The sequence below is a fragment of the Frieseomelitta varia genome, unplaced genomic scaffold, assembly GCF_011392965.1.
Source record: "Frieseomelitta varia isolate USP_RPSP 00005682 unplaced genomic scaffold, Fvar_1.2 scaffold_292, whole genome shotgun sequence".
Lineage (NCBI taxonomy): Eukaryota > Metazoa > Arthropoda > Insecta > Hymenoptera > Apidae > Frieseomelitta > Frieseomelitta varia.
The window spans coordinates 21,608-47,251 of NW_025110026.1; the positions used below are offsets into that span (position 1 = coordinate 21,608).

The 25,644-nt window shown below is 29.2% G+C and overlaps 1 protein-coding gene across 4 annotated transcripts; it reads left to right on the plus strand.

Annotated features, from left to right (window-relative positions):
* The first annotated feature begins 782 nt into the window (after positions 1–782).
* On the plus strand, positions 783–24,921 carry LOC122529542 (ATP-dependent RNA helicase DHX33). Of its 4 annotated transcripts, none has more exons than XR_006306821.1 (8): positions 783–1,123; positions 4,111–4,728; positions 6,500–6,732; positions 11,872–12,222; positions 19,441–19,639; positions 21,826–22,102; positions 24,525–24,817; positions 24,905–24,921. XR_006306821.1 is itself a non-coding variant. In XM_043655778.1 (8 exons), exons 1-8 carry the CDS (start codon positions 897–899, stop codon positions 24,699–24,701), a joined length of 1,956 nt encoding a protein of 651 aa, XP_043511713.1. In that variant the 5' UTR covers positions 783–896; the 3' UTR covers positions 24,702–24,869. The 4 variants fall into 4 exon arrangements, 3 of the variants coding, with proteins under 3 accessions (XP_043511713.1, XP_043511712.1, XP_043511714.1); XM_043655778.1 differs by lacking the exon at positions 24,905–24,921 and having other exon boundaries at positions 4,111–4,310; positions 4,437–4,728; positions 24,525–24,869; XM_043655777.1 differs by lacking the exon at positions 24,905–24,921 and having other exon boundaries at positions 24,525–24,869.
* The last annotated feature ends 723 nt before the right edge of the window (positions 24,922–25,644 follow it).

Here is a 25,644-nt window from a genome sequence, read left to right on the forward strand (position 1 = left end):
CTTATCTTCATTTTCAAGATACGAATGGAAACGTGGTAGCCATGAGTAATTAGATATACTGAAGCTATTTAACTTTTGATGATTATCAAAAGTACATTTCAGTGGAAACTCTAATACTCGTTGATAAAGAAGATCAAAGATACTATCATTAATAACAATCTTGCTAATATGCAGTGAAAGTTCTCTTGCATGTATACTAGAGATAAAAGCTGATCATTTTGAATCTGTATAAATCAATCTGAATCAGTATCAATCACTAATAATATTATTTAAATATAAATCGCTTAATAATATAATTTAAAATAAATAATAATCATTAAAAGTACCTTCACTATAAAATTTTTTGTCTAAAATAATTCCAAACATGTTGGCAAAGTTTAACGTTTGAAATTTAGAACACCCTTTATGTATGTATTAGTTTTCGTAAAAAATATAATTAAAAAATATGATCTCGTTTCAAGCGCAAAAGAAGGAAATTATTGTTTTTTTTGGTAAAATTTTGTTTAGTCAATTTCTAATTTATAATTGCATATTAGAAAATTTATTGCACTTGTTGCATATTAGAAAAATGGATTCGACGATTAGATAACTTTATTTAGTCAGTTTGCTTTTAATTTCTAATAATACGTGAATTTACTTATTATATAATATTAATATATTATTTAATATTTATTGTATATTAGAAAAATGAATTTGATGATTGGATAATTAATATTTTTATATTTGAAGAAAATGTATTTAACATAATACGACATAAATTAAGAAGGCTACGCCATTGGTTGCAATGCCTGTCAAGCATGGCTGCGTATTTGTACACAGCTGTAGTGTGCAACACGTGCGTGTTCGTGGACGTTTGCTGTTAGTGAGTCGTCGTCGTTACTTTAAATTTCGGCGACATGGGAGTCCACGACAACGCAGATTCAAAGTATATTGTTATCGGTAATTCGAGCTTCTCGAAATTAGCATCGAAACGTCCTACAACCGTTGTGTTTAACGAAAGTTCGAGCAAAATCTCAAAATTCGAGGATAATCAACAAAACATTCAAGCAGAAAATGTAGACAAAGGAAACATTAATTTGCAACAACAAAGGAAGTCTCTGCCGGTCTATAAGCTTCGTAAGCGGTAAGTTTTACATTATTTTCTTTTGTTTTTTTTTTTTTTTTGTTACTACATTTTATTGTAAGCAATACCTCAAAATTTAACATGTGAAACAAGATGGAGAATCATCGACCATGCAAGAGTTAATAACTTGGTTTCCCAGCGTACAGATGGCAGCACTGTACCGAACTGAAACCGCGTATATTGAAAATAATTTGAAAAACTGTTATAATCAAATATGCAATATTACATATACATAGTACGAGATAATTAAAATTATATAACATTTTTAAGTATTATTATAGATTTTTTACAGTATTTTTAAGATGATATAAAAATATTTAAAAATATTGGTGTTACATATATCTGTGTACAATTTTTTAGAGATTCATGTAAATATCCTAAGAGAAAATTTTCTACTTTTTAATTTGTTATTATTTATTCTTTAAAATCAAAGATTTAGAAAATTTACTCTCTATATATATTCATTTTTCATGTGTTCTGTTGGTGATCATAGTTGGTGATAATATGATAAGGCAAATATAATTTCTTGTTAATTGTCCATTTTTGTTTAATCAATTTTGTTTAATTTTTTTTAAAAATTTTGTTTAATTTTGTTTAATTTTTTTTAAATTTGATTTTAAAGTTTCTCAGAAATAAAAATGAAATCTTGTAAAGAAGAAAAATGACTTTCAGAAAAAATTGAGGAATTATTTCAGAAAAGGGCATACCGTGTTATAAAAGATTCAAATTTGAAACATGTCTTTTGTTTATAAAATCGCGATATTGATATAAAACGTACAAAATTGATACATTGTACAAACTTCATTTTTATTATGTCACGCCGAAAAAATGATATATTACTTTTAGTGAAAAATAAACAGAGGTTTATAAAAATGATTTTGGTCATCCTTTTTCTGAATATTGGTTTTTTTCATTATGTTATACGTCGAAAGTAATTGCTAGATTGCGGATTTTTATGGATTTATGGAAAATTTGAAAATGCAAAAATATATACAATAAAATTTAAAGTATGATTCCTTGTAATATTTAAAATAATAACTGAAATAATTTTCTAGATTTCTAAATAATTTTTTAAATTATTTTTATAATAATATAAAATTGCATAAATATACTCAGTCTAGTAATATCTCCTTAAATCCACATTTAGGTAGACATAAAGTCATAAATAATCAAAAATAAATGGTAGTTTTTTATTAAATGGAAAACAAATATGAGAGAAGGATTGGGTACATTTGTAACTTAAATTGATGTTAAATTATATATTAATGAAAAATTAAATATTTATTAAAATATTCTCATTCTTTGTGTGCTAGAATTTAATCTTCAATAACGTTTTGTAATCTTATCTTTACATTGAAATGGCAATAAATCTTGGCCTTTTTAAATGTATAATTATGGGAGCAGGTTCGAATAAGAATTCTGCAGAAAATATAATATTTTCTCTATTTTTATTTTAGAATTTCATACATTTCTTTAAAGTGTGTGAAGAGCTATTAAATTTGTAAAATTTTACATGATTTTACATGATTGAATTCTAAATTTGATAATTTTTGATTTTCGACATAATCCAATAGTTTCTAGTTGTGAATCGAATGTGTTTCACGAATTTAAACGAGTTTAAACGGAACAGGATTTATAGGTAGTTTTCAATGTTTTATATAATTATTATTGGTAATATTAAAAATACAAAAGATAGATTTAAAATATTACACGTTTACTTAAAAGTACCAAATTAAAAATTTTCTATTTCGCAGAAAGCTAAAATTTCTGAGAAAAAGAGATTTAATTTCTTCGGATTAAAAAAATAGTAAAACGAAAAATTTTTTTATGCCTAACAACAGGTGAACAATTGCAGTACAATGTAGAAGCATATATAGTGATATCTGTAGATTATAAATATTAAAAAACCTTTCTGAAGATTTTTTGAATTTTTACTACTGTCATACATATATATTCCTTGAAATTTTCTGCAAATTTTCTAAAAAGCTTTTTTATACAACAGTAAATATATCGAATAAATAAGTGAAAATAAATCAAAAGATACATATTCAAAGATGAACGCATTCTTAATTTGCTATTAACTTATGCTCCTTGTTCGCTATTAAACGAACTTTAAACCTTTGATAATTTATTTAGACTTTTAAGCACTCGAAGGTATTTTAAGCCATAAGAAGCTGTTTAAAGCCATATTTAGCATAAATTCACATAATCAGCAGCTTGTAGTATTTCAGATTCTGAAAGTAGACGCTTTACTCTTTAAAATGAGCCCAAGCAAAATGTTTTTTTTAAAATAATATTCAACATTTAATTCAAAATGATATACAAGTTCAAAGTTCGCCAATTTTTTCAGTTACAATTTACTGCTCTTTTAATTTTGTGGAGTATAAAATTATTGTTATGCCCATGAATGTGGTGACGTTGACGTCACGATTGAGGTAATAGATTATTTATTACTCATTATACTCAATTCTCATCTCATCTGTATTATTTTCATAACTAAGCGCATGTTGAAATATTTTATTATATCAAGAAATAAAATTGATTATCGTGTATATTTTATAATACAATATATATTATAATAATACAATAATATGACAATATAATATATTAATATTTTAACAGAGTCTTTATTGCATAAAATATATTTTATATTTATTGTAAATTATCGTATATTACATACTGTGTATATGATTTATAATTTTTATCATACAAATATAATATAATAACATTATAATATTAATATTATTATTATACTAATACTATTATACTATAATTGACAAAGTATATAATTTTATCATGTAAAGTATGTTTTATGTTTGTTGTATCTAATTATGTATGTTAAATATGTATCTGTTGTAAATATAATAATTTATACTTACATACTGCCTATATAGTTGCAAATATATTTATTATATATAATTTATAATTTACATTTACCGTACTATTTTTATTATATAGATACAATATTACTTTGAGTATGATTTCAGATTGCTTGAAGAGATCCGCAGGAACAGCACCCTGATCATCATTGGCGAAACGGGAAGCGGCAAGACAACGCAGATTCCCCAATTCCTGCTTTCTTCCGGTATCGCTGGCAGTTCCGGTTGTATCGGCGTCACCCAGCCGCGAAGAGTGGCCGCGGTGAGCGTGGCCCGCCGAGTTGCGTTAGAGCAAGGGGTAGAAACGGGTAAATTGGTCGGTTATTGCGTACGTTTCGAGGACGTGACGTCGTCGCAAACGAGGATCAAGTACCTGACTGATGGTATGATGGTCCGTGAGGCGATGACCGACGAAATTTTATCGGATTATTCAGTGGTGATCCTCGACGAAGCCCACGAACGATCGGTGCAGACTGACGTGTTGCTCGGCGTTGCAAGGAGGGCGCAGAATTTACGAAAGCTTAAGAACCTACCGCCGTTGAAGTTGCTCGTAATGTCAGCCACGATGGACGTCGATAAGTTTAGCAAGTATTTCCAAGCGCCGGCACTGTACTTAGAGGGTCGTCAGCATCCGGTGAAGATTTATCACGCCGTCAAGTCGCAGGAGGATTATGCGTTCTCCGCCCTTGTTACAGCTTTCCAGATTCATCGCGACAGCCCTGCCAAGTAATTCTTCCTTTTATTCCGCTTATTTTCATATTTTTATGCTCTCATTTGCGTCGAAAATTTCACAGTATATTTCCGGCGTGTTGCTCCGGTGTTTTTACGATAAACTGAATAGTGTGAAACGTTTTGTGGGTAGAATGGGACAACAATATCTTTATCTTTCAACGAAAAGCACAAAGTATATTTACACAAAAGATAAACACGCGCAATAAACACAAAATATTATATTGAACTGATAAATCAGTTCTTGCTTTCACACTCTCTTCTCTCACTCTCTGTTTCACCTATCGGTTCTCGTTCTCTGACTCTTCTAACTGCTCTAGGACATTCTTCAAAATATCATTTACACTAGACGCTACTCTCACATATCATATTTACACCATAGACTTCATAACTATAGACAAAAGACTCTCACTCATCCAACTACACTCACACCTTTGATGTTTGTTTTCTTTTTTTCCCTTTTAATTTAATTAATTTCTTTCTTTTTAAACGAGATATTCGTATTATTAGACAGTGAGTGAAATATCTCAATAATATTATTAAGCTTTTAATATTTTGTAACAAATATTTGTTAAATGGTGTTATTTTTTTCAATTTGGATCATACATGAATTAAAATGAGTAATTACATAAGGTATTTCCTAACCAGGGTATTTAACCTGTAAATACAATAATTATCATCAGTGCTGTTTATTAATGAAAAAAATGATTCAAGAAAGTAAATTAATGTAGAAAAAGTAATTTAATGTAGTTGGTTCATTTGTAAACTTGGTTTTTAAAATCATTTAATTTTCAATGCATTAATATAATCCCCGGCATTTTGTATAAAATTAAAGTACTTATTAACCTGTTTATTTCGTTTTGTTTCAGTTTCAATTTTGCGAAATTTATTATATGAAAAACAAGAACAAGTACTTTTGTATTTGCAAACTTTTACAAAGTTGAAGTTAAAATATCTACTAATGATAAGACAAATGATTGATAGACTAGATAAATGATTTTTATATAAAACAAAGACAATACAACGTTCTTTTTGTTAAAGTCAAGGTTTACCAATATTTTGAGAAAACTTTCCTTTCTGAGAAATTTCTTGTTAGCATACGTGATTTCATGTTAAATGCCTTTTTAAATATCTTAATATATGTCTTATTAAAATGTTATAATTATTACTATAAATTAATTAATATATATTTATAATGATATAATAAGTATATAATCGTAAGAGTAAGATTTATCTTCAAGTCGAAATTAAACGTAATTTTTACTTCATATCTTTATTTAAATTATTTATTTAATCTCATTGTTAATAAAGTTATTGAATATTCAATATTTTATTTTAATTATTATTAAACATTTTTGTTTTCTAAAACAAAGACAAGATTGAAATATGAAAATGTGTGGTTGTAGCAGGGCTTGTTAATGTACAAAAGAAACAATAATAGTTATAGCGAGCTAGTGGAGATTCTGATTCATCTTCATTCTCATGCTACCATCATTCTGTTCCTCTCTCAAATTCGATATAAACGTATTGCTAAAGTTTTATTTTACTGACAATTGCGACAAGAGAAATATCGGCGAGCTTTGCGGCAATTTTTGCAGCTTAGTAAGCCAGTTGCAAGATTGCCGTGTATTTGCATAGCGGCGTTACTTTTATTAGATTAGAGTAATCTCGTTCGAGGAGGTTCGAATGCCAGGCCCAGGGAACTGGGTCAGAAGTGAACAGAGCAGACGATTCCCAGATTTTCACAGTTTTTCCATGTTTCTTTCAGCGAGGATATTCTGGTCTTTTTGACCGGACAAGAAGAAATCGAGGCTGCGGCTGTGAGCGCGAGGCAAGTAGCTAAACAACTGGATGGACAGGGTTATCCGCCATTGAAGGTGTTTCCATTGTATTCGGCTTTGCCGACGCATCAGCAATTGGAAGCCTTTAAGCCGTCCGCTCCTGGAATGAGAAAGCTCATTTTGTCTACCAACGTGGCTGAAACTTCCGTTACCATTGGTGGTACGTATGGATTCATGAAATTCTATTATTTTCCCCTTGCTTCTTCGTTCAATCCTTCTAATTGTAAGTTGGAAGCGAATGTTCGAGACCTTTTCAACCTCTTAGCACGGAAAAATAAATTTTTTGGTCTGTAACTAATAAGTAGTTGAAAGAAAAGAGAAAAAATAAAAATTTGGAATAAAATTTGCTCGTACCAGGTCTTGTTTTTGAGGAAATTTTATTTTCATTATTTATAGCTGCATCGACCATTTGGAACTAAATCTCACAATTTATTATAAAGATTTATTATTAGACTATCTTAGAAAATGTATTAGTTTTAGGATTTAGGTTCTTTGTTTTTTAGATTGTCAATCAAAGAATGATTTATTCAGTTTAGTTGATGTCTGTTGGCCATATATTTTTCGCACTGGACAGAAATATGTTCCTGTCAATTGGACTTTGCATAAATCACAAATTGGGAGATTTTCTTTATTCAGAAGATATTGGTGACACCATTAGGTCGCTCAAGATGCTCCGTGTGATGTTTTGGGTAATTGAAGGGTTATATAATGATAGTTCTATAGTACTGAGACAGCCAGACGCAGTGCAAAAATGGGAAAGTGTATTTGTATTAAGTAAGTTTAAATTGACTGCATCAATGAATATCTCAATATTCATCAGTTTTATACGATTCTCAGAGGAAGTGTGGCTGTTAAAAGTCGCCAAGAATAATGTAAGATTTGGGAATTTGGTTAATTAGATAAATTATATCCGTTTCTTTCAAGTGTTGACTTGAGTAAATACATGTTACACATGTAAAATGGCAAGGCATGATACTTTAACGATAACAGCTTCTCCGTTAGTTGTGACTGCTCCTTGGCTGTGAATATTGTTTTTAACGAAAGTAGCTGTTCCTTTTCTTGCATAGGCGGTGTTGCGGTTTTTATAGGAGACTTTGAAGTCTTTAATTTTTTGTCTGAGTTGAGGTTTTTGAAATTTGTTTCCTGTAAGCAGATTACATGTGGCTAGGCATCATCAATTAATAGCTGGAGATATTCGAGCCAGATAAAAGTTATTAAGATTCCATTGGATAATCTGGATAATCTCTCATCATAATGAGATTTCAGAGTATTTAATATTTATGTGAAGATTCTTTGGAGAGAATGGGTTGCAGGTTTGACGTTGGAATTCAATTTTTTGATTAGGCGATGTAATCTGTTTATCATTCTTCAATCTTATAGTTGGAATCGAGCCGAGTATATTAGTTAAATCAATTAAGTCAGCGATGTATTTGTCATAATTGTACTATTTGATGACAAAAGTAGCAAGAAAACGAACACTATAAATATTTAAAGCACGATATGAAATTGAAAATATAATTGATAATGCAATATATAATTTTAAGATGTTAAAGGAATTTTTTGTTATTTTAAAAAATGTTAGATTTGCGATTGTTGAATCATTAAAGTTTACTGCACTAACAATAGAATTATTAAATACTAACAATAAAATTGTTATAATTATTATAGCTATTTATAATTTAAAGAACGTAGATATATACAAATCATACATGTACATAATTTTTTGACAAAAAGACGAGAGAACTTCAAAGTTACTTTTCCATTTATAAAAAATCCATTTATAAAAAATAACAAAACTTGATTTCAAACAATCAAAACATTTTACATTCTGTTTAAATGCATGATAGAGTTTAAAAAGAGAAATCCCTCTGAAATTATTAAAATCTAATTCAATCAAAGTAACAAGTTTTTTCTTTACAATAGAGTTAGAGTTTTTCTAAACTTTTTGAAGTTTTTGTTACCCGTTGTACAAAAATATTCATACTTGCATACAGTCGAACAGTACAGAAAATAAAATATTATAAAATAATAATAACATAAAAATAAATAATAATATAAATAATAATATTATAAAATGAAATATTTTGTGAGAAAAACACATTTGAAGTTTTTGTTACCCGTTATACAAAAATATTCATACTTACGTTGCGAACAGTAACACCGTTTCCTTTGAATATCTATAACTTTGCTAATTTTACGAATTTAAACAAATCCTTTTACACAGATATTCTCGAAAGCATATACTTTGAGAAAATGTAAAAAAAAAATTCATTTTTTTAAGCCGGATTACTAGAATATCCCCTTAAAGAGGCTTACCTTCTCGTAAATATTTTTTTTTTGTAATATAAACTTAGAAATTTGTTACGTGTGTAAAATATTATAAAAATGTGAGACAAGATTTCTCTGTTTGTTCTTTATCCCAGTATACAAAGATTCATAAAGTCCTCGCAATCGGTTGCTGATTCGTGAAACTGAGAATTTGTATATTCATAGAAAGGAGACTCGAAAAACTAACGAAAGTCAGTCAAGGAGAGAAAAGTGGAAAGAAAAAGTTTCTTTGGGAAGGAATCGTGTCTCAGTTACTATGGTACTTTTTGTAGCAGTGAGTTTTGCAGAGAATCTCTTTTACAACGATACTCTAAGAAAATCTCAACTAATTTCTCGTCAAGTTCTTGTTTGTCTTAATCCTCCGACGTTACGCCTAAGTTTTCTTGAAAATGAAAAAATTCTGCATTTTTCTACTTATTTTCGCATTTATTTTTACAATAACTTTTTGTTAACTCTTTGAGTTGTAATATCGAGTCGTAGAAATTAGAGCACTTGTTGCAGGGATTATAGTTTCGATTTAAAAGAATATGAATTTGAATTTTCAGTTTTAATCCTTCAAACTGAACATTAATAAATACAAATTATACATAATTCTTTCAATGTTTTCAATGCTTTACATCTGACAAATTGTAACATGTCATAATAATTAATGTTGATAATGTCATAATAACTACTGAGAAGAAAATCTGAATTTTCCTATTATGTTTAAAATTGAAGTGTACTCGATAAATTTTCAAACTCGATTTTCTTGAAAACGAAGACTGATGAAAAAATTTTATCCTTTCTTTTTGACTCATTTTTACACGTAAAATCACAAGTCGCGGGACTATGCACATTGTATTTGTCTCTATTATTCGGATACGATGGAAAACTTTGCAGTAACATTAAAATTTCAGATGTGTAATGCACATAAACATACGGAGTCTAAGCACGAAAATCAAAAACAAGATTTTTTATTAAAAAAAAAAAAAAAAGACACTCAATGAAATTTTAGACGAAATATGAGATTTTATTGTCAAGAGGGTCAATCCATCGAGCGCAGTGCTGGATTTCAAATCCAGGTTCGCATTTAATGGAATTTTAAAATTGATTTGCTTAAAAGTTTCCAGTCCAGTGTTTTTAATTCATTTTTATTTAACGGAATACTTCATTTGCAGTATGACATATTTCAAACAGATTTACATATGTACGTATCGCATTACTTAAAAAATGAAAATTAAATTTTTTATGTTGCATCAATATAACAATATAATGCGACATAATAGCAATATTGTGCAAAGTATACAGGATGCCCCATTTAATTTATAAATCTTAATTATTTGTTATTCGGAAAATATTTCAAATGCAATTTGTTCTGTTTCGTGGAGGCAGTAATTTAGTGTAGTTTGTTTCTAGGTGGACGCGATTTTTATTATTTTATTATAATAGTAATATAAAATGTAAATAGTAAAATAAATATAATAAAAATATATAATTATACATTATCTATAATAAAATTATATATATAAATATAAATATATATAAATTTATATAATAATATATAAATCTGAAATCTACTTTTGTAATAGATATGATTTTTATTAATTATTATTGTTTTAAATGGAATCACGTAATTTTTTTTACATCAGTCCTAGATGCAATAGGTCATTCCTTATAAAAAAGGGAATAATATTAATTTATTAACACTATAATATAATATTAATAACATCATAATATAATATAATTATAAAGGATTGATGTTAAAACCTAAAAAGAATAATATTAATTATTGCATGACGAAGAATTATTAGTTTAGAAGATATTTTAATTTTATAAAATTTTATAAAATCTGTAACATGAAAAACGAAGAAGGACAAATGTTTTTATATTCGTGACAGTCTTTCATGCATAGATTTTATAAAATTCAAATATCTTCTAAGCTGTTAATTTCTGCACTATAAATAGGTCAATTTATTTTATAAGGAATTGTTTTTTTATCGATGTATCGGTTAATGTAAAAAAAAATTACGTGATTCCATTCAAAAAAAAGCTAATTTCAACTTTTACACGTTGTCGAAACAGAACGTATTGCATTTTTCGAATAACATCAATCGCTAACAAAAAGGCAAAAAATGTTCAAAAGTAAACAATATTCTCTAGGGATTGACGATCCAACATTTTCATTTCTGTGAAAATGATGAAAGTAGCAGCTATTTGTTTTTCATATATCGAATTTATAAAATGTATAAAATTTCTACGTTTCTTGTTTACATTTTTCGAAATTGTTAAAAATTAAAAAATATTCGATCGTCAATCCCTAGTAAGTGTTACACTAAAGATACGTACCAAGTTTCATGGTAATCGGTTGGTTAGATTCCGAGATATCTTGCACACCGTTTCTAAAAACCTAGTTTCGAGAAAAACGCGTTCAAAGTTTCAAAACGTCATCTTTCATTTGTATCCTTTACTTACTATTTTTACTTATATAATTGCGGCTCGCAGTTCCCACAATTCGCAACTAAATTGAATCCAAGTCCCCTAACATTCGATTCACCAAAAGTAATATTTGAATCACACGATTTACACTTTATAATACTGCTTAAAGTTGTAAACAGTGGTACAAATACAATTATTCTCTGTCCGCGGATTTATCATTATATCCCAAAATAAGTCGTTTTTTTTTTAAGGCTAGGACCTTTTCTATCTTATTTCCAAGACAGACATCAAACTACTATTTAAAACAAAACAAAAAAACCGATTTTTTTAAAATTTCAAATAGTTCTGACCCCTTAAATCGTTAAATTCGCCAGAGGAACCAATTTTATTTTCTTGGACGCAATCTGCTAATATCACGGATCCGAAATCGAGGGTTGGTCTCGCGACAGACTTGATTACATCGCGGCGCCGTGTTTCCCGTGATTACATCCTCGCGGCACGAGGGATCGGCAGCAGCGCGCGCACACACTGATCTCACCGATATAAAATTACACAGGAATTCGACACGTGATCGACACCGGCGTGGTCAAAGCGAGAACTCATCACCCGACTACCGGATTGGATGTGCTCAGGGTGGAAAAAGTCTCAAAGGCACAGGCCTGGCAGAGGACCGGCAGGGCTGGCCGAGAAGCGGCCGGCAAATGTTACAGAACCTACACCAAGGAGGAGTTCGAGAGGATGAAGGAGATGCCTGTGCCGGAGATACAAAGGTGTGCCCTCGCGGGAGTAGCCCTCCAGCTGCTCGCCATCGGCGTTGACATCACCACCTTTGATTTCATGGACAAACCGCCGAAGGAGGCCGTCGACGTCGCGGTGACCTGCCTGGAGAAACTGGGCGCCGTTAAGGGTGAGTGATTGTAGCCTTTCAAGTTTCATTTTAAGTAAATTCTTAACACTTTCAATTCGTATTCGAGAAATTGATAACACTCGTAGAGATAAGACTCGTAGCAAGGAATTCGAGTCAAACGTAGGAAACACGAGTGAGGCTTGTAATGCAGATTCATCGTTGTGTGTTAATCTTGGTCACATTCAGACATGAGCCGTTTATTTTAAAAGTGGTCTAAGTCCAGTTTCCAAAAAAAAAAATCAAGCTAGTTGTTTTTAATATTTACATTTCTATATTTATTTTTTCATTTTTAAACAAATTGTAACTAATATATTTTAACTAAAATATCACCAAGATTTTGTACACGGAACATTAGCTGGAAAGATTTTTATTTTGAAAGTGGCCTAAGTCCAGTTTCCAAAAAAAAAATCAAGCTAGTTGTTTTTAATATTTACATTTCTATATTTATTTTTTCATTTTTAAACAAATTGTAACTAATATATTTTAACTAAAATATCACCAAGATTTTGTACACGGAACATTAGCTGGAAAGATTTTTATTTTGAAAGTGGCCTAAGTCCAGTTTCCAAAAAAAATCAAGCTAGTTGTTTTAATATTTACATTTCTATCTTTATTTTTTCATTTTTAAACAAATTGTAACTAATATATTTTAACTAAAATATCACCAAGATTTTGTACACGGAAAATTAGCTGGAAAGATTTTTATTTTGAAAATGGCTTAAGTTACATTTTAAGAGTTTCAAACAGATACGAAGTATACTATGCAATAAAATTTTTTAGAGAGATAAGAGCTATATTTTTTATTATTAAAGTAGTAGTGCCTGATTAGCTCGGATAATGATTTTTTAAAATAATAATAATTCCATCAGATATAGGGGATTTCATTTCAACTAAACTTCTAGAAGACGCGGTTTTTAGAAGGTTAAAAAATACTACTGGAGAAAGAGTAAATTGGTTAAAAACATGTATTATATATTTTATATTTTATACAATTATATATTTTTCATTCAGACAAAATTGGTACATTATAAAGAACCATTTAATAAATTTTCAAATTATGCACATAACGTTAAATATTTATAAAAGTTGTATGGTTTCAAAAAAGAGCAAACTTTTTTTCTAAATGGAATTACATAGTTTATATTTTATACAATTATATATTTTACATTATTCAAATAAAATTGGTACAAGGAAATATTTAAATTATGTTTATAATATTAAAAGTTGTACAGTTTCAAAAGGGGACAAATCCTTGTTGGTTTAAATGGAATTATATATTTTATATTGTATTCAATTATATATTTTTTATTCAGACAAAATTGGGACAATATAAGGAAATATTTAAATATTAAATTTCTAAATTATGTTTATAATGTTAAAAGTTGTACAGTTTCAAAAAGGAACAAATTCTTGTTTGTTTAAATGGAGTTATATATTTTATATTTTATACAATTATATATTTTTCATTCAGATAAAATTAGGACAATATAAGGAAATATTTAATAAATTTCTAAATTATGTTTATAATGTTAAAAGTTGTACAGTTTCAATAAGGGACATTATAATATTAGGACAATATAAGGAAATATTTAATAAATTTCTAAATTATGTTTATAATGTTAAAAGTTGTACAGTTTCAATAAGGGACATTATAATATTAGGACAATATAAGGAAATATTTAATAAATTTCTAAATTATGTTTATAATGTTAAAAGTTGTACAGTTTCAATAAGGGACAAATCCTTGTTTGTTTAAATGGAATTATATATTTTATAATTTGTACAATTATATATTTTTCATTGTTTAAATAAAATTGGGATAATATAAGGAAACATTTGTGACTGAATAATTTTGAACTGGTTTAAAATACATAGTCAGTTCACTTTGATTGGAATTTTGATGGATAAAATAATAAATAATTTAAACTTCAAGTATTTAGAGGCAAATTAAATAACTATTATCTGTTCCGTCAGTTAACTTACAATTAGATTACACGACCAACTTGTAAATCAGATTTTTCATTAGCGCCACTAATATCGTAGGAACAACAGTTAGAAGTTTATTTGCAGTTTATTTAATATGATAAATGAAGGTACTATGGAAAGGTACTATGCGTGTGCTAGTACGTAAAGTTCAACATTTGAATATTAAACGCAAAACTAAGGAGATCTATTTGCAGAATTTGCGAAGGGGAACTGGATCGGTCAATTAAGCTTCCGGGGCCAGATTTCAGTTTGAGTTTCTCGTTTGTCAGATCAAATTTCTCTGCTAATTGAATTATCCAAACCGTTGCATTGGAAGGTTTCTTTCCCTTAAGTTGATTCATCGAGACTTGTAAGTTTAATTTAATGGCCGAAAATTCATCGTTGAACGAACGAAATCTAGCCTGGTGTTCCTCTGTGTTCCACGTCGAGAATCACTTACGTTTGCTTGATCATTCTCTCTCGGTCGGTTGAATAATCCCATCTGACGATACTTTGAAATTTTTACAATCACTTGCAAGTAATTTCAATTTTTTCGACTGCAAAGAAATGAAAATTCTTTAGAAACCTCACGATCTTTTCGTTTCTGTTGTAAATTTTTATACACTGTGTAAGAACATCGACTGTATTGTACAAATTGTATGATACGAATATTTAGAATTATTAAATACAAATTATTATTATACAAGCTATAGAAATATTTAAAATTTTTGTTGAACTTTACAAATATTTATTAATATTTCCACAAATATTATACAAATATTTAAACATTTTTTCCAACATTATACAAATTATTACTTAATTTTATATAATATTATACAAATATTTAAACATTTTTTAAAGTTTGTACAAATATTATATAAATATTTAAACATTTTTTTTAAAATATACAAATTTTTATTATACTTATTAATTATGTATAATCATTACAATAATATGTATAATCAATATTATATATAAGTACAATAAATACAATAATATATATAACAATAATCATAAATATATATAATAATTATATATAACAATAATCATAAATATTCAAAAAATTTTGTTAAATTCTACTTTAAAATTTTATAATTGATATACACATTGATTATTAATCTTAAATGTATTATAATTAAATCAACAATATCTGTACATCATTATTAAAAAATGCAAATGAGATGGTAATGTAATTCTCGAGAAATTAAACAAACTTCAAGTATATTTAAAATTTCCACGTTTAAAACCTGTGTTTTAATGAAATTAATTTCTGTTGTCATGATTTTTCTTGATATTTTTCTCATATGAAAAACAAAGAAAAGAAAAAAAATGAAAACGAGTTAACTCTCAAATTTTCAGAAAAATACTAGAATTTATCTATTTTTGATATATCAATTATACAAATGGATAAATAAATAAATGAAATGTGGCTAAAAAATAAATGAATATTAATGTGCGCATTATATTTATTATGTCATTTTTAATAAGGAAATAACGAGAAAACGAGAATTTGCGAATGTCAGTTATTTTTTAATCGTTCGACGTATTCGAACGTTTCGCTGAAAATGAGATCAAGTGTCAAGTGGCATAAGACCATTCCCCCTTATCGACTTTCGGATTTCACCTGTTCTAGAATTTATAAGACTTGCTTGCTCTCCCGTAATCTCATTTTGTTCATATTTCGCCATTGATTCCGCGCGAAATCATATTTCATCACAATCATTGTTATGTATGAACACGTAATCCTCGCAGGTATTAAATTTAATGATAGACATTTGAAAATATTTTTAATTGGAATATAATTCGAGTAATATAATATTCGCTATCGAGTAATATAATATTTAATACTAGAAACGCGTTGGATTATGGGTGTTTAATTAAATAGAACAGTTTAATATAATAAATGAAGATATCATTAAATTGTTGCATACTTGAAAAAGTATGTTTTTTTTTTTTTTAGGAAAAGCGAAGAACTGTTTGTAAACAGAATAACTAAATGTCATTTTGTTAATTAAAAAGAGCATGTTTTATTAATTTAAAAAAGCATATCTTTCACTTTGTCGAGATAAAATAAAATTCATACTAAATAAGACGAATTTATAGAGTTAGAGAATAAATCAGAAAAAAGGATTGCATTTTTGCTTTCCATTGAAATTATCCGCAGACAAGTGAACAGTGATTTTTATAATTTTTATAATTTGTCATCAGTAGTGTCTGTGCAATATTTTCACAATGATATGTCGAAAATTACGTTGTTTGAATTGTGTGAAGTGACTCCGATTAACATTTGAACATTTAAATATTTTTATATTTATCTCATAATAATAATTTGTATAATATAATTTATTATTCAATACAAATTATCTTACTAATTATATTTTAATTATAATTTATTATTTAATTGAATTACAATTTATTGAATTTTAAATATTGCGATTTCTTGAATCTTTGAAAATAATGAAAGTTCAATGAAATGACGAAAAGATCGTACATCAAGTTTCCGGGAATCGTTGTAAAGGAAAGGCTCCAATTTTTAAATTGTAAATTTCAATCGTGAAAAAAATTTTTCAATTTTTTTTTTACAAGAAGAAGAGAAGAAAAGTATCTTTATTTGCTTACGCGAAAATATTTTTTAACATAAAAATGAAAGAGTTTTACAAAATTGTAACAGTTTAAAAATAGTTTAGTGTCTGTATACAGAGTATCTCTCAGCTGAACGAGATCAATCAAATGAAAAAATTTCTCAGGACAAAGTTGCATGATGTCAGAGATAAGTTTTTCAAATCGATAATTTTTTAAATGATACCTTTTCTTTCAATGCGAATAAAAAAAAAGCAAATTTCGAAATATTTGCGTTCTATAAAGTTATTAAAAATTTTCTAAAATCTAAAATCGCGATGTACCACGGAAACAGTGAAATTTGGAAGATTAAAAAAACAATGGCAGCCTTTTGAGGTTAAAATATCGTTTTTCCTTGTGCTTTTCGTCCTTTGGGTGGTAAACAAAAATAGAAAAAAACATCAGATTTTGAAATGCGATAAAGGTACATCCGGTGAAGGTACATCTCCCCTAAATTTCAAATCAATCGGTCAGTTAGAACGTCAGATATCCTGTCAGCCAGTTTAAAAAATATGGATTTGAGAAAAACACATTTCAAGTGTCTGTTGTTCGTTGTACAAAACATATTCATACTTACAATCAGTCGAGCAGTACAGAAAATAAAATAATATAAATAATAATAATTGTAATATAATAATATAAATAATTATAAATAATAATATAAATAATAAATAAATAATCATAAATAATATAAACAACAAATAAATAATTATAAATAATAATATAAATAATAAATAAGTAATCATAAATAATAATATAAATAACAAATAAATAATTATAAATAATAATATAAATATTAAATAAATAATCATAAATAATAATATAAACAACAAATAAATAATTATAAATAATAACATAAATAATAAATAAGTAATCATAAATAATAATATAAATAACAAATAAATAATTATAAATAATAATATAAATATTAAATAAATAATCATAAATAATAATATAAACAACAAATAAATAATTATAAATAATAACATAAATAATAAATAAGTAATCATAAATAATAATATAAATAACAAATAAATAATCATAAATAACAATATAAATAATAATAATTATAAAATAAAATATTTTTTTTGTTACCCGTTGTACAAAAATGTTCATACTTACGTTGCGAGCAGTACACCGTTTCCTTTAAACGTCAATAACTTTGCCAATTTTACGAATTCAAACAAATTCGTTTACATAGACATTTTCGAAAGCATGTACTTTGAGAAAATGTAAAAAACAAAAATTGATTTTTTGAAGCTTAAGAAATGCTCAAGTTCCTTCTCTTTTCACCGTGGAGCTTCCTGTTGCAAGAAACAGAGTTATACATATGGATTGCATTGTCGCGGCGGTAGAACTGTTTTTTTTTATTAGCACGACAAATTGGAAACTGGGCTTCAGCTGAAACTTTCGGGCAGGAAGGTTCTGAAATTCAAGTAAGCGACATCGGCTCACCGGAGGAACTATATCACCGTCCTTGGAAACAATATAATACGTTCTCCCGGCTTTATTTCTTTTTAGAATAGCAATATTTCGTATCTCGCGTGTTGGTTGTTATCGTAACTGTGTATATCGTGTCATCCAAAGCGGGAATCGCTGTAATTTTATTCAGCGACGAATTTTATGCTGCCTGGAAGAGTATATAACTCGATGATAGATCGTATCATATTTTAATGTAACTTTTATTTTTGTTTTTATTTGTCCTCAATCACGGCAGAGGAAAATATACTATAGAAAGAACTTCTGATCAGTTGAAGCGTTGGATTCCTGCGCGGTTTTATTTTACAATTAAAATAATAATGATAATAGAAGCATCGAAAACGTTTTAGAATTTTTAAATAATTCCTATTTGAAACATGAATTTAAAATATAAAACTTTCTCGAGAAAGTGTTCTTACATTGCAAGTCCCGATGAGAACAGACAAATAAATGTTTCAGACGAGACAGAGCTGGTAAAATATAAAAGGAAACACTTGTCTGTCGGAAGGAACAGATAATTTGTTCGCCAATATTAGAAAAGTTCTCAACATTTGTAGCAAATACTGAATATTATTAAATGAATATAAAATATAAATGTATAAAAGTACAAAAATATAAAAATATAAATATAAAAAATATAAAAATATGAATATAAAAATGTTCTTATAACTTGTTTCCATGAAGCTTTTGTCATTTTTATTTAATTACAGATCCCAAAATATCTATTCTATAAGAACATTATTCAAAAGTGTTCCCAACTGTATTGTTTTTTTCTAAAAATTTCACAAGGGTAGTATGAAATATTCTTTTAAAGACGAAAAGAATTGTTAATTTTGGTAATTGATAATAATATATATTTTGTTATAACATTTAATAATAATAATATATTTTATTACGTTGTTGCAATATAATAATAATTTCTTTTTAAATTTTTAAGTAAAATAATTTCGAAGGAGAACATCCCTAGATTTTTCGTGTTTTTCAAAAACAACATGATGTGTACAGAAGTGGACAGAGTCGTCGGTATTCTGAACTGTTTAATTATAATTATAACTTTGGTTAATTCAACTTTTTTTATTTTCTTTTTATAATGGTACGTTTCGACGCCGAGTAAAATGTAAAATATTGATAAATTTAATTTCTTCATGGAAATAGGTTCTCCGCCACAGCTGACCACCCTCGGAAGAACAATGTCGTTATTTCCGTTGGATCCACGATTCACCAAAGTGATTCTTGCATCAGTGGAGCATCAGTGCCTCGAAGAGGCTCTCACGGTTGTCGCCCTCTTGTCGGGAGAGTCTGTTTTCACTGACCCACCTGCGAAAAGGCAGCAGGCTTACGTCGCCAGATCAAGGTATCGGTGTTATTGATTTTCAACGATAAGCTACTGTTTCGCTGAATATTCCATCATAATGCTTCTCTCGTTGGGTCTTTGATAATCTTCTTAACTTTCATAAACGTGCCAAATGGCCTGCATTTGCATATTCCTTGTTTGGAGGTGTTTCCGGTTTTACATTTACATGTATAGAAGCACAACGTAACACGTAATCAAACATTTGCTCTTACAATGCAAATAGTCTCTTTGATTGTAAAATTTTATTTGTATCTTGCAAGTGATTGCGTTTCTTTAGATTTGGGCCATTTTCAAGATTAATCGAACGACCAAAAAGTGACTTGTAACGATGAAAAACAATGGACTTTATTATTGTTAGGAAAAAGATATTAGAGGCAAACTTTTAATCACTTATATTTCATAATTATAGTTTTTATTTTTTTACATGGAATTTTCGATGCTGAGTACTTTAAAGTCCATCGTGTCTTTATATTTTCCCTTTGTTACTGCTCTAACGACAATATATTTTCTTGTTTCTTTTTCTGGAGGAAAGATCTAAAACTTTGAATTTGGCATCACTGTCTAATCATGTCTTGTAAAACATTTTGCATGGAGCAGTTTTTAAAAATCTTATCCACTGTATTTGCAGTCAATGGAATTCTCTCCCTATTTGTTGATCTTTGCAGTAGTTTTGTCTTTCTGCACCATTCGTTCTATAGAAAATGGGTTATGTTCTCTTTATGTTCATTTCCATCAAAATAAAATCGTTTGGCAAAAAGGAATGGTTAGATGCCAAAAATTTGCTGTCTGTTGTATTTCCATTCAAACTGTACAATCTTTATCCATGTCAGTGCTCCTTTAATATTACAGTTCTGGCTAGAGCAAATGTCACTATGTGCACTATGCTTTTTCTTGAGCTTTTCATGATGCTATAAATTCATTCTAGACGCACACACTAACAACATCATTATGAAAGATAATTTCATCAAGTCACAAAATTGTTTCAAGAGGAAATAAGAATCTGACTTGGGCCATTATCAAAATAAACAGGAACCGATCTCGTCTGATTCACAATATTGCAATTCAATACAAAGCGTGGACTAAATTCATTTTTTCACATTTTTGACTTTTAGACCACTTTTATAATTACAGGCAGGAAAATCTTTTTACCGTGTGTAATAGTAGGTAAAAATTGGCTAGTCTTCAGTATTTTGAAAAAAATCTCAGCAACATTCAGGAATTTTTTAAATTACAGAATCAATGATTTTCTGTCTGATTGTTGGACATTATTAAAAGGTTTATTACTAGACTTAGCAGACGCATATTTTTGTAGAAGAAAGATAAAAATGTGGTAATTGGATAGAAATTATTAAATTAAAAAAAAATTTAATATAACTAATATAATAAACTTCATAATTTATTTTTCATTTTACATATTTTGCATATTAATGTTTGAAAACGTTGCTGCACGTGTCTTTCTTTTAATTCATATTTATCCGATTAGTTTGGTTTAGATTCTCGATTAATTCAATTTTCAAATCTATTCAAATTCAGTCACGAGACAAATTTTTCAATGTTTTTACATATTGTGACAATTTGCAGCATTTTGGAGAAGAGAAACAGAAATACATTTTAAAATATAGTAAACGATGCATTTTCGTGGAGGCTCCAAGCTTTGAAATGAGTTCAAGTTTATAAATAATAAATTATATTAATTATTAAATAAAATTATGACAGTTACTTATTGTTCGAATGTTAATAAGAGTTACTATAGTCAAACTGTAGTAATTTTTGAGACATCACTATTGTAAAAATGTTACAGAGTCACTGCTGATAAAAATTAGGAAAATTGTAAAAATCCGTATAACTTAAAGATAAGAAGAATCATTCTATAAATTCTAAGTCTCTTAATATGAATTTTACCGCGACAAAGTGTGAGGACGTGTTCCAAAATTCAGTTGAAATTATCGACAATTTTTCAACAGTTTCCCTGTGTGTACAATTTTCACTGTATTTTCTAGAACACAGCCGCATCGTTCAGCGCCATTAGAGGTGAATTTAAAATACCTGTAATGAGTAGTCAAATTTGGGTCACCAGCGACCCGGCGAACTGTTTCTTTCATCGGCTTTCCGAGAGTTAAAACGTCAAACAGATCGGCGGATGATGTGATCGATACTCGCAGCTTGTTACGGCTGTTTCGTTCCAGATTCGCCTCACCCGAGGGAGACCACGTCATGCTGCTGAACGTTTTCCGGGCGTACAGCAATACGAAGCAGAAGAAGGCCTGGTGTCACGAGAACTTTCTGCATCACAGAAATCTGGAATACGCGGCGTCGGTGCGACAACAGCTCGCCATGCTGGCCGAACGCGCGAACCTGGAGAAGGCCAGCTGCGGGACAAATACCGAACAACTCAGGAAAACACTCCTCGAGGGCCTCTACGATAATCTCGCCGAATTGCAGAGGGATCAGACTTATATCACCGTGAGTACATTTCCTTTTTCTTTTTCTTCTCTATCTTTTTTCTTTTATTTTTCTCACAGCGCACGATCGTCGATTGAACGACTCTGACTGATTAATTTTAGGGGTGTTTTCACAGGGTGTTTCGTAACTTGTGGGACCCACTTCGGGAGCTGATTGTACGCCTAAAAATAATGAAAAAACGTCATGTAAATATATGTCCTATCTGTCTTCGTTTATGAGATATAATGAATTTTCTGTTTTAATTACTTTTACAAAAGATTCTCGAGATGATCACCTTGCATTTGAAGACAAGCCTGCACGCGTCTTGTCATTCATCTGGTTACTCTCTCTATCATTCCTGCTGTTTCTCGAATTTGTCGGAAGCCTTGCTCTATTCTATTTCGTAGTATTTCAGCATGTTCAATAGATTTTAATGTCCCCACAAATGAAACTCTAATGGATTCAAATCCGGAGAACGAGCAGGCCAGACCAATAGGACCTCCACGACCGATCCATTTATTTGCAAAGTGTTGATTTAAAAATTGCCTAGCCATTCGGCTAAAATGTGGCGGAGCTCCATCATGCATAAACCACGTACGAATAATCTAATATCGACTGGAACTTCCTCTAATATTTCGTGTAAACGCGTGCTCAAACAATCAACGTACTTTGTGCCTTTTAGTTTCCCATCAAGAAAAAAAGGTCCAATTAAAAATTTATCAATTATTCCTGCCCATACTAAATTTAAACTAAACTGATGTTGATGTCTTGAATGCACAATACCACGTGGGTTTTCTTCATCCCAGTTATGATTATTATGAAAATTGAATATACCATTCCTGGTAAAACTAGCTTACTAGAGTTTGCTCTGTTTATAAAATTCATTACATCTCATAAACGAAGACAGATAGGACATATATTTACGTCACTTTTTTTTTTTCATTATTTTTAGGCGTACAATCAGGTCCCACAAGTTACGAAACATCCTGTATATTTAATTTCCCGAGGCCAGTCTAAAAATTCATTTAATTAACTGAATTCTTACAAACATTAGAATCGCACTATTGCAACTATTAGAATGTTAATCAAACTAGCTTCTGTGAAGTAAATCATTTATTATTCACCAGCCAAAAAACACAACATGATTATTTAGTGGTATCAAGGAAATTTATTTCGAATACAAGTCAAGATAAATGAAATTGAAAAGTGTAAGTTTCCACTTAATTGACAAGTTTGTCTAAGAACTTTGGAAAAGAAATCGCAAGGCAAGTGATTAAGGGGGTATTTTGGTAATCTGGATTAAAAAAAATCAATTTTTTCTTTTTTTTTTTACGTCTTCTCAAAGTATATGCTTTCGAGAATGCCTGTGTAAAAGGATTTTTTTTGAATTCGTGAAATTGGCAAAGTTACAGATGTTTAAAGGAAACGGTGTACTCCTTGTAAGTATGAATATCTTTGTACAATGGGTAACAAAAACTTTAAATGTGTTTTTCTCAAAAAATATTTTATTTTATAATATTATTATTTATTTTTATATTATTATTATTTTATAATATTCTATTTTTTGTACTGCTCGATTGATCGTAAGTATGAATATTTTTGTACAACGGGTAACAGAAACTTCAAATGTGTTTTTCTCAAATCCATATTTTTTAAACTGACTGACGGGATATCTGATGTTTTAACTGACCGATTGATTTAAAATTTAGGGGAGATTTTCACCAAATGTACCTTTATCGCATTTCAAAATCTGATGTTTTTTTCTATTTTTGTTTACCACCCAAAGGACGAAAAGCACAAGGAAAATCGATATTTTAACTTCAAAATGCTACCGTTTTTTTAATTTTCGAAATTTCGCTGTTTCCGTGGTTCATGCGATAGCCATATTTATACCAATTAAGATGCATTTTGGTTTTTCAGTTTCAAATAACCAGGTGGACCGGAATCGGCCATTCGAATCTGTTTTTAAAAACATGCTTTACCCAAGGCTATATCATTTCCACAACTTTCGTTAATTTTGTTAAAAAAAAAAAAATTTTAAATACTTTTCAAGTATGAATAAGTCTGTATGCAAAAACTGCATACCAAAATGTATCGTATTGTTCCTTAGAAAAAAAATCCCCCCAAAAAAGTCGAGTTTTTCAAGCCGAATTACCAAAATACTCCCTTAATCACGCGCGATCGAACTTCGACTCCAATTTTCCAAAGAAAAAGCAAACACCGTTTTCGCGTTTTTATTGTCGAGACGAAAGAGTTGCGAAAAGTTTACAAGAAGCACTCTCTCTCTCTCTCCACGGATAGAATTTGAAGCTTAAAACTAGTTTCTTTGAGGTATAGGTCTCGGTTTAAGTACGTTTTCCCTGCTACTAGCGCAGAGTGTTGCACCCGATGCGGTGACTGGGTAACGAGAATTTAGGAGTAATTGGATTGTTTGTTTGTGTAGGTGAGCTCGAAGCAGCCAGTTGCCATACATCCTTCCTCGACGTTACACGGCAGCAAACCATCGTTAATACTGTTCACGGAGATTGTAGCCACCGGAAGATGCTACCTCCGCGGTTTGTCTGTCATCGACTCTTCGTGGTTGGCTGAAAAAGGGTTCAATATCGGGAAACACGATTAAACCGTAGTCCTCCATTGTCGAGTCTCGCTCGGTGGAAGAAAAAAAAAAAAAAAACGTCGGAGGCGTTCGTTTCCCTCGTGGATCGTTGTTGTAATTAAGAGGAATCGCCGCAACTGGTTATTATTACACTCTGTACAGTTCTTTAATAAAAACGACCATTGCTTTTTTTCCCCCTGTTTTATTATATTTTTCTTTTTCTTTAGGTCTGATTGTGTGTTTAACCCCTTTTAATGACCGAGAGCATCTACATCTAAGCGAAACGGAGTTTGGTAAAGTTTGAAGAGAAAAAAAAAGAGTATAAAAATTTTATAGAAAGTTTAGAAAGAAACATGTTAACATTTAAAGTGTCAAAGACTTGGATTTGCGCAGAAATATATATATATATATATGGAATCGTACGTGGCACCAGATTGAATTCATTTGATTTTCTGTCTTTTGGTATAGTTTATTTCGCGTAATTAAATATTGACTCTTATCGGTTTTCGTGAAATTTATTTTTACTTTGTTTTCATATATTTTTCGTACAATTTTATAAAACAATTGATGATGAAAGTTCTAGTGATAAAACTAGGTAACAATTTAAAAAAGTTCTGAATTTATTGGCACTCTCAAAAGACTTGGAAAAAATATAAATCCAATAATTAGTAGATCAGAAACCAGCGATGAAGAAAGTGACGATTGATTGGTCTGAAGTGGATAAAACGTCAGTGCTTGAATTACAAAAGTGCATGTCTCAGTAAATGATCCAGAAAATATACTAATATATTTAAAGTTTTAAATTGTTTATAGATCATGATCTTTTTAATTTTATCACAACAGAATAACATTGTTACTATCAACAAAATATCATGAAATTAAAATATAAATAGTAAACGAAAAAAAAAACTGATTATTACATGTACATTTAAACATTAATAATTAAGGAATTTGGTAAGTTAAACTC

Bases quoted from the DNA above. Each gene is read 5' to 3' on its own strand.
- LOC122529542 (XM_043655777.1), top strand. From the start codon at position 897: ATGGGAGTCCACGACAACGCAGATTCAAAGTATATTGTTATCGGTAAT. The intron at 1,124-4,110 runs GTAAGTTTTACA...GTATGATTTCAG, and splicing joins GTCTATAAGCTTCGTAAGCG to ATTGCTTGAAGAGATCCGCA. The intron at 6,733-11,871 runs GTACGTATGGAT...AAAATTACACAG, and splicing joins AACTTCCGTTACCATTGGTG to GAATTCGACACGTGATCGAC.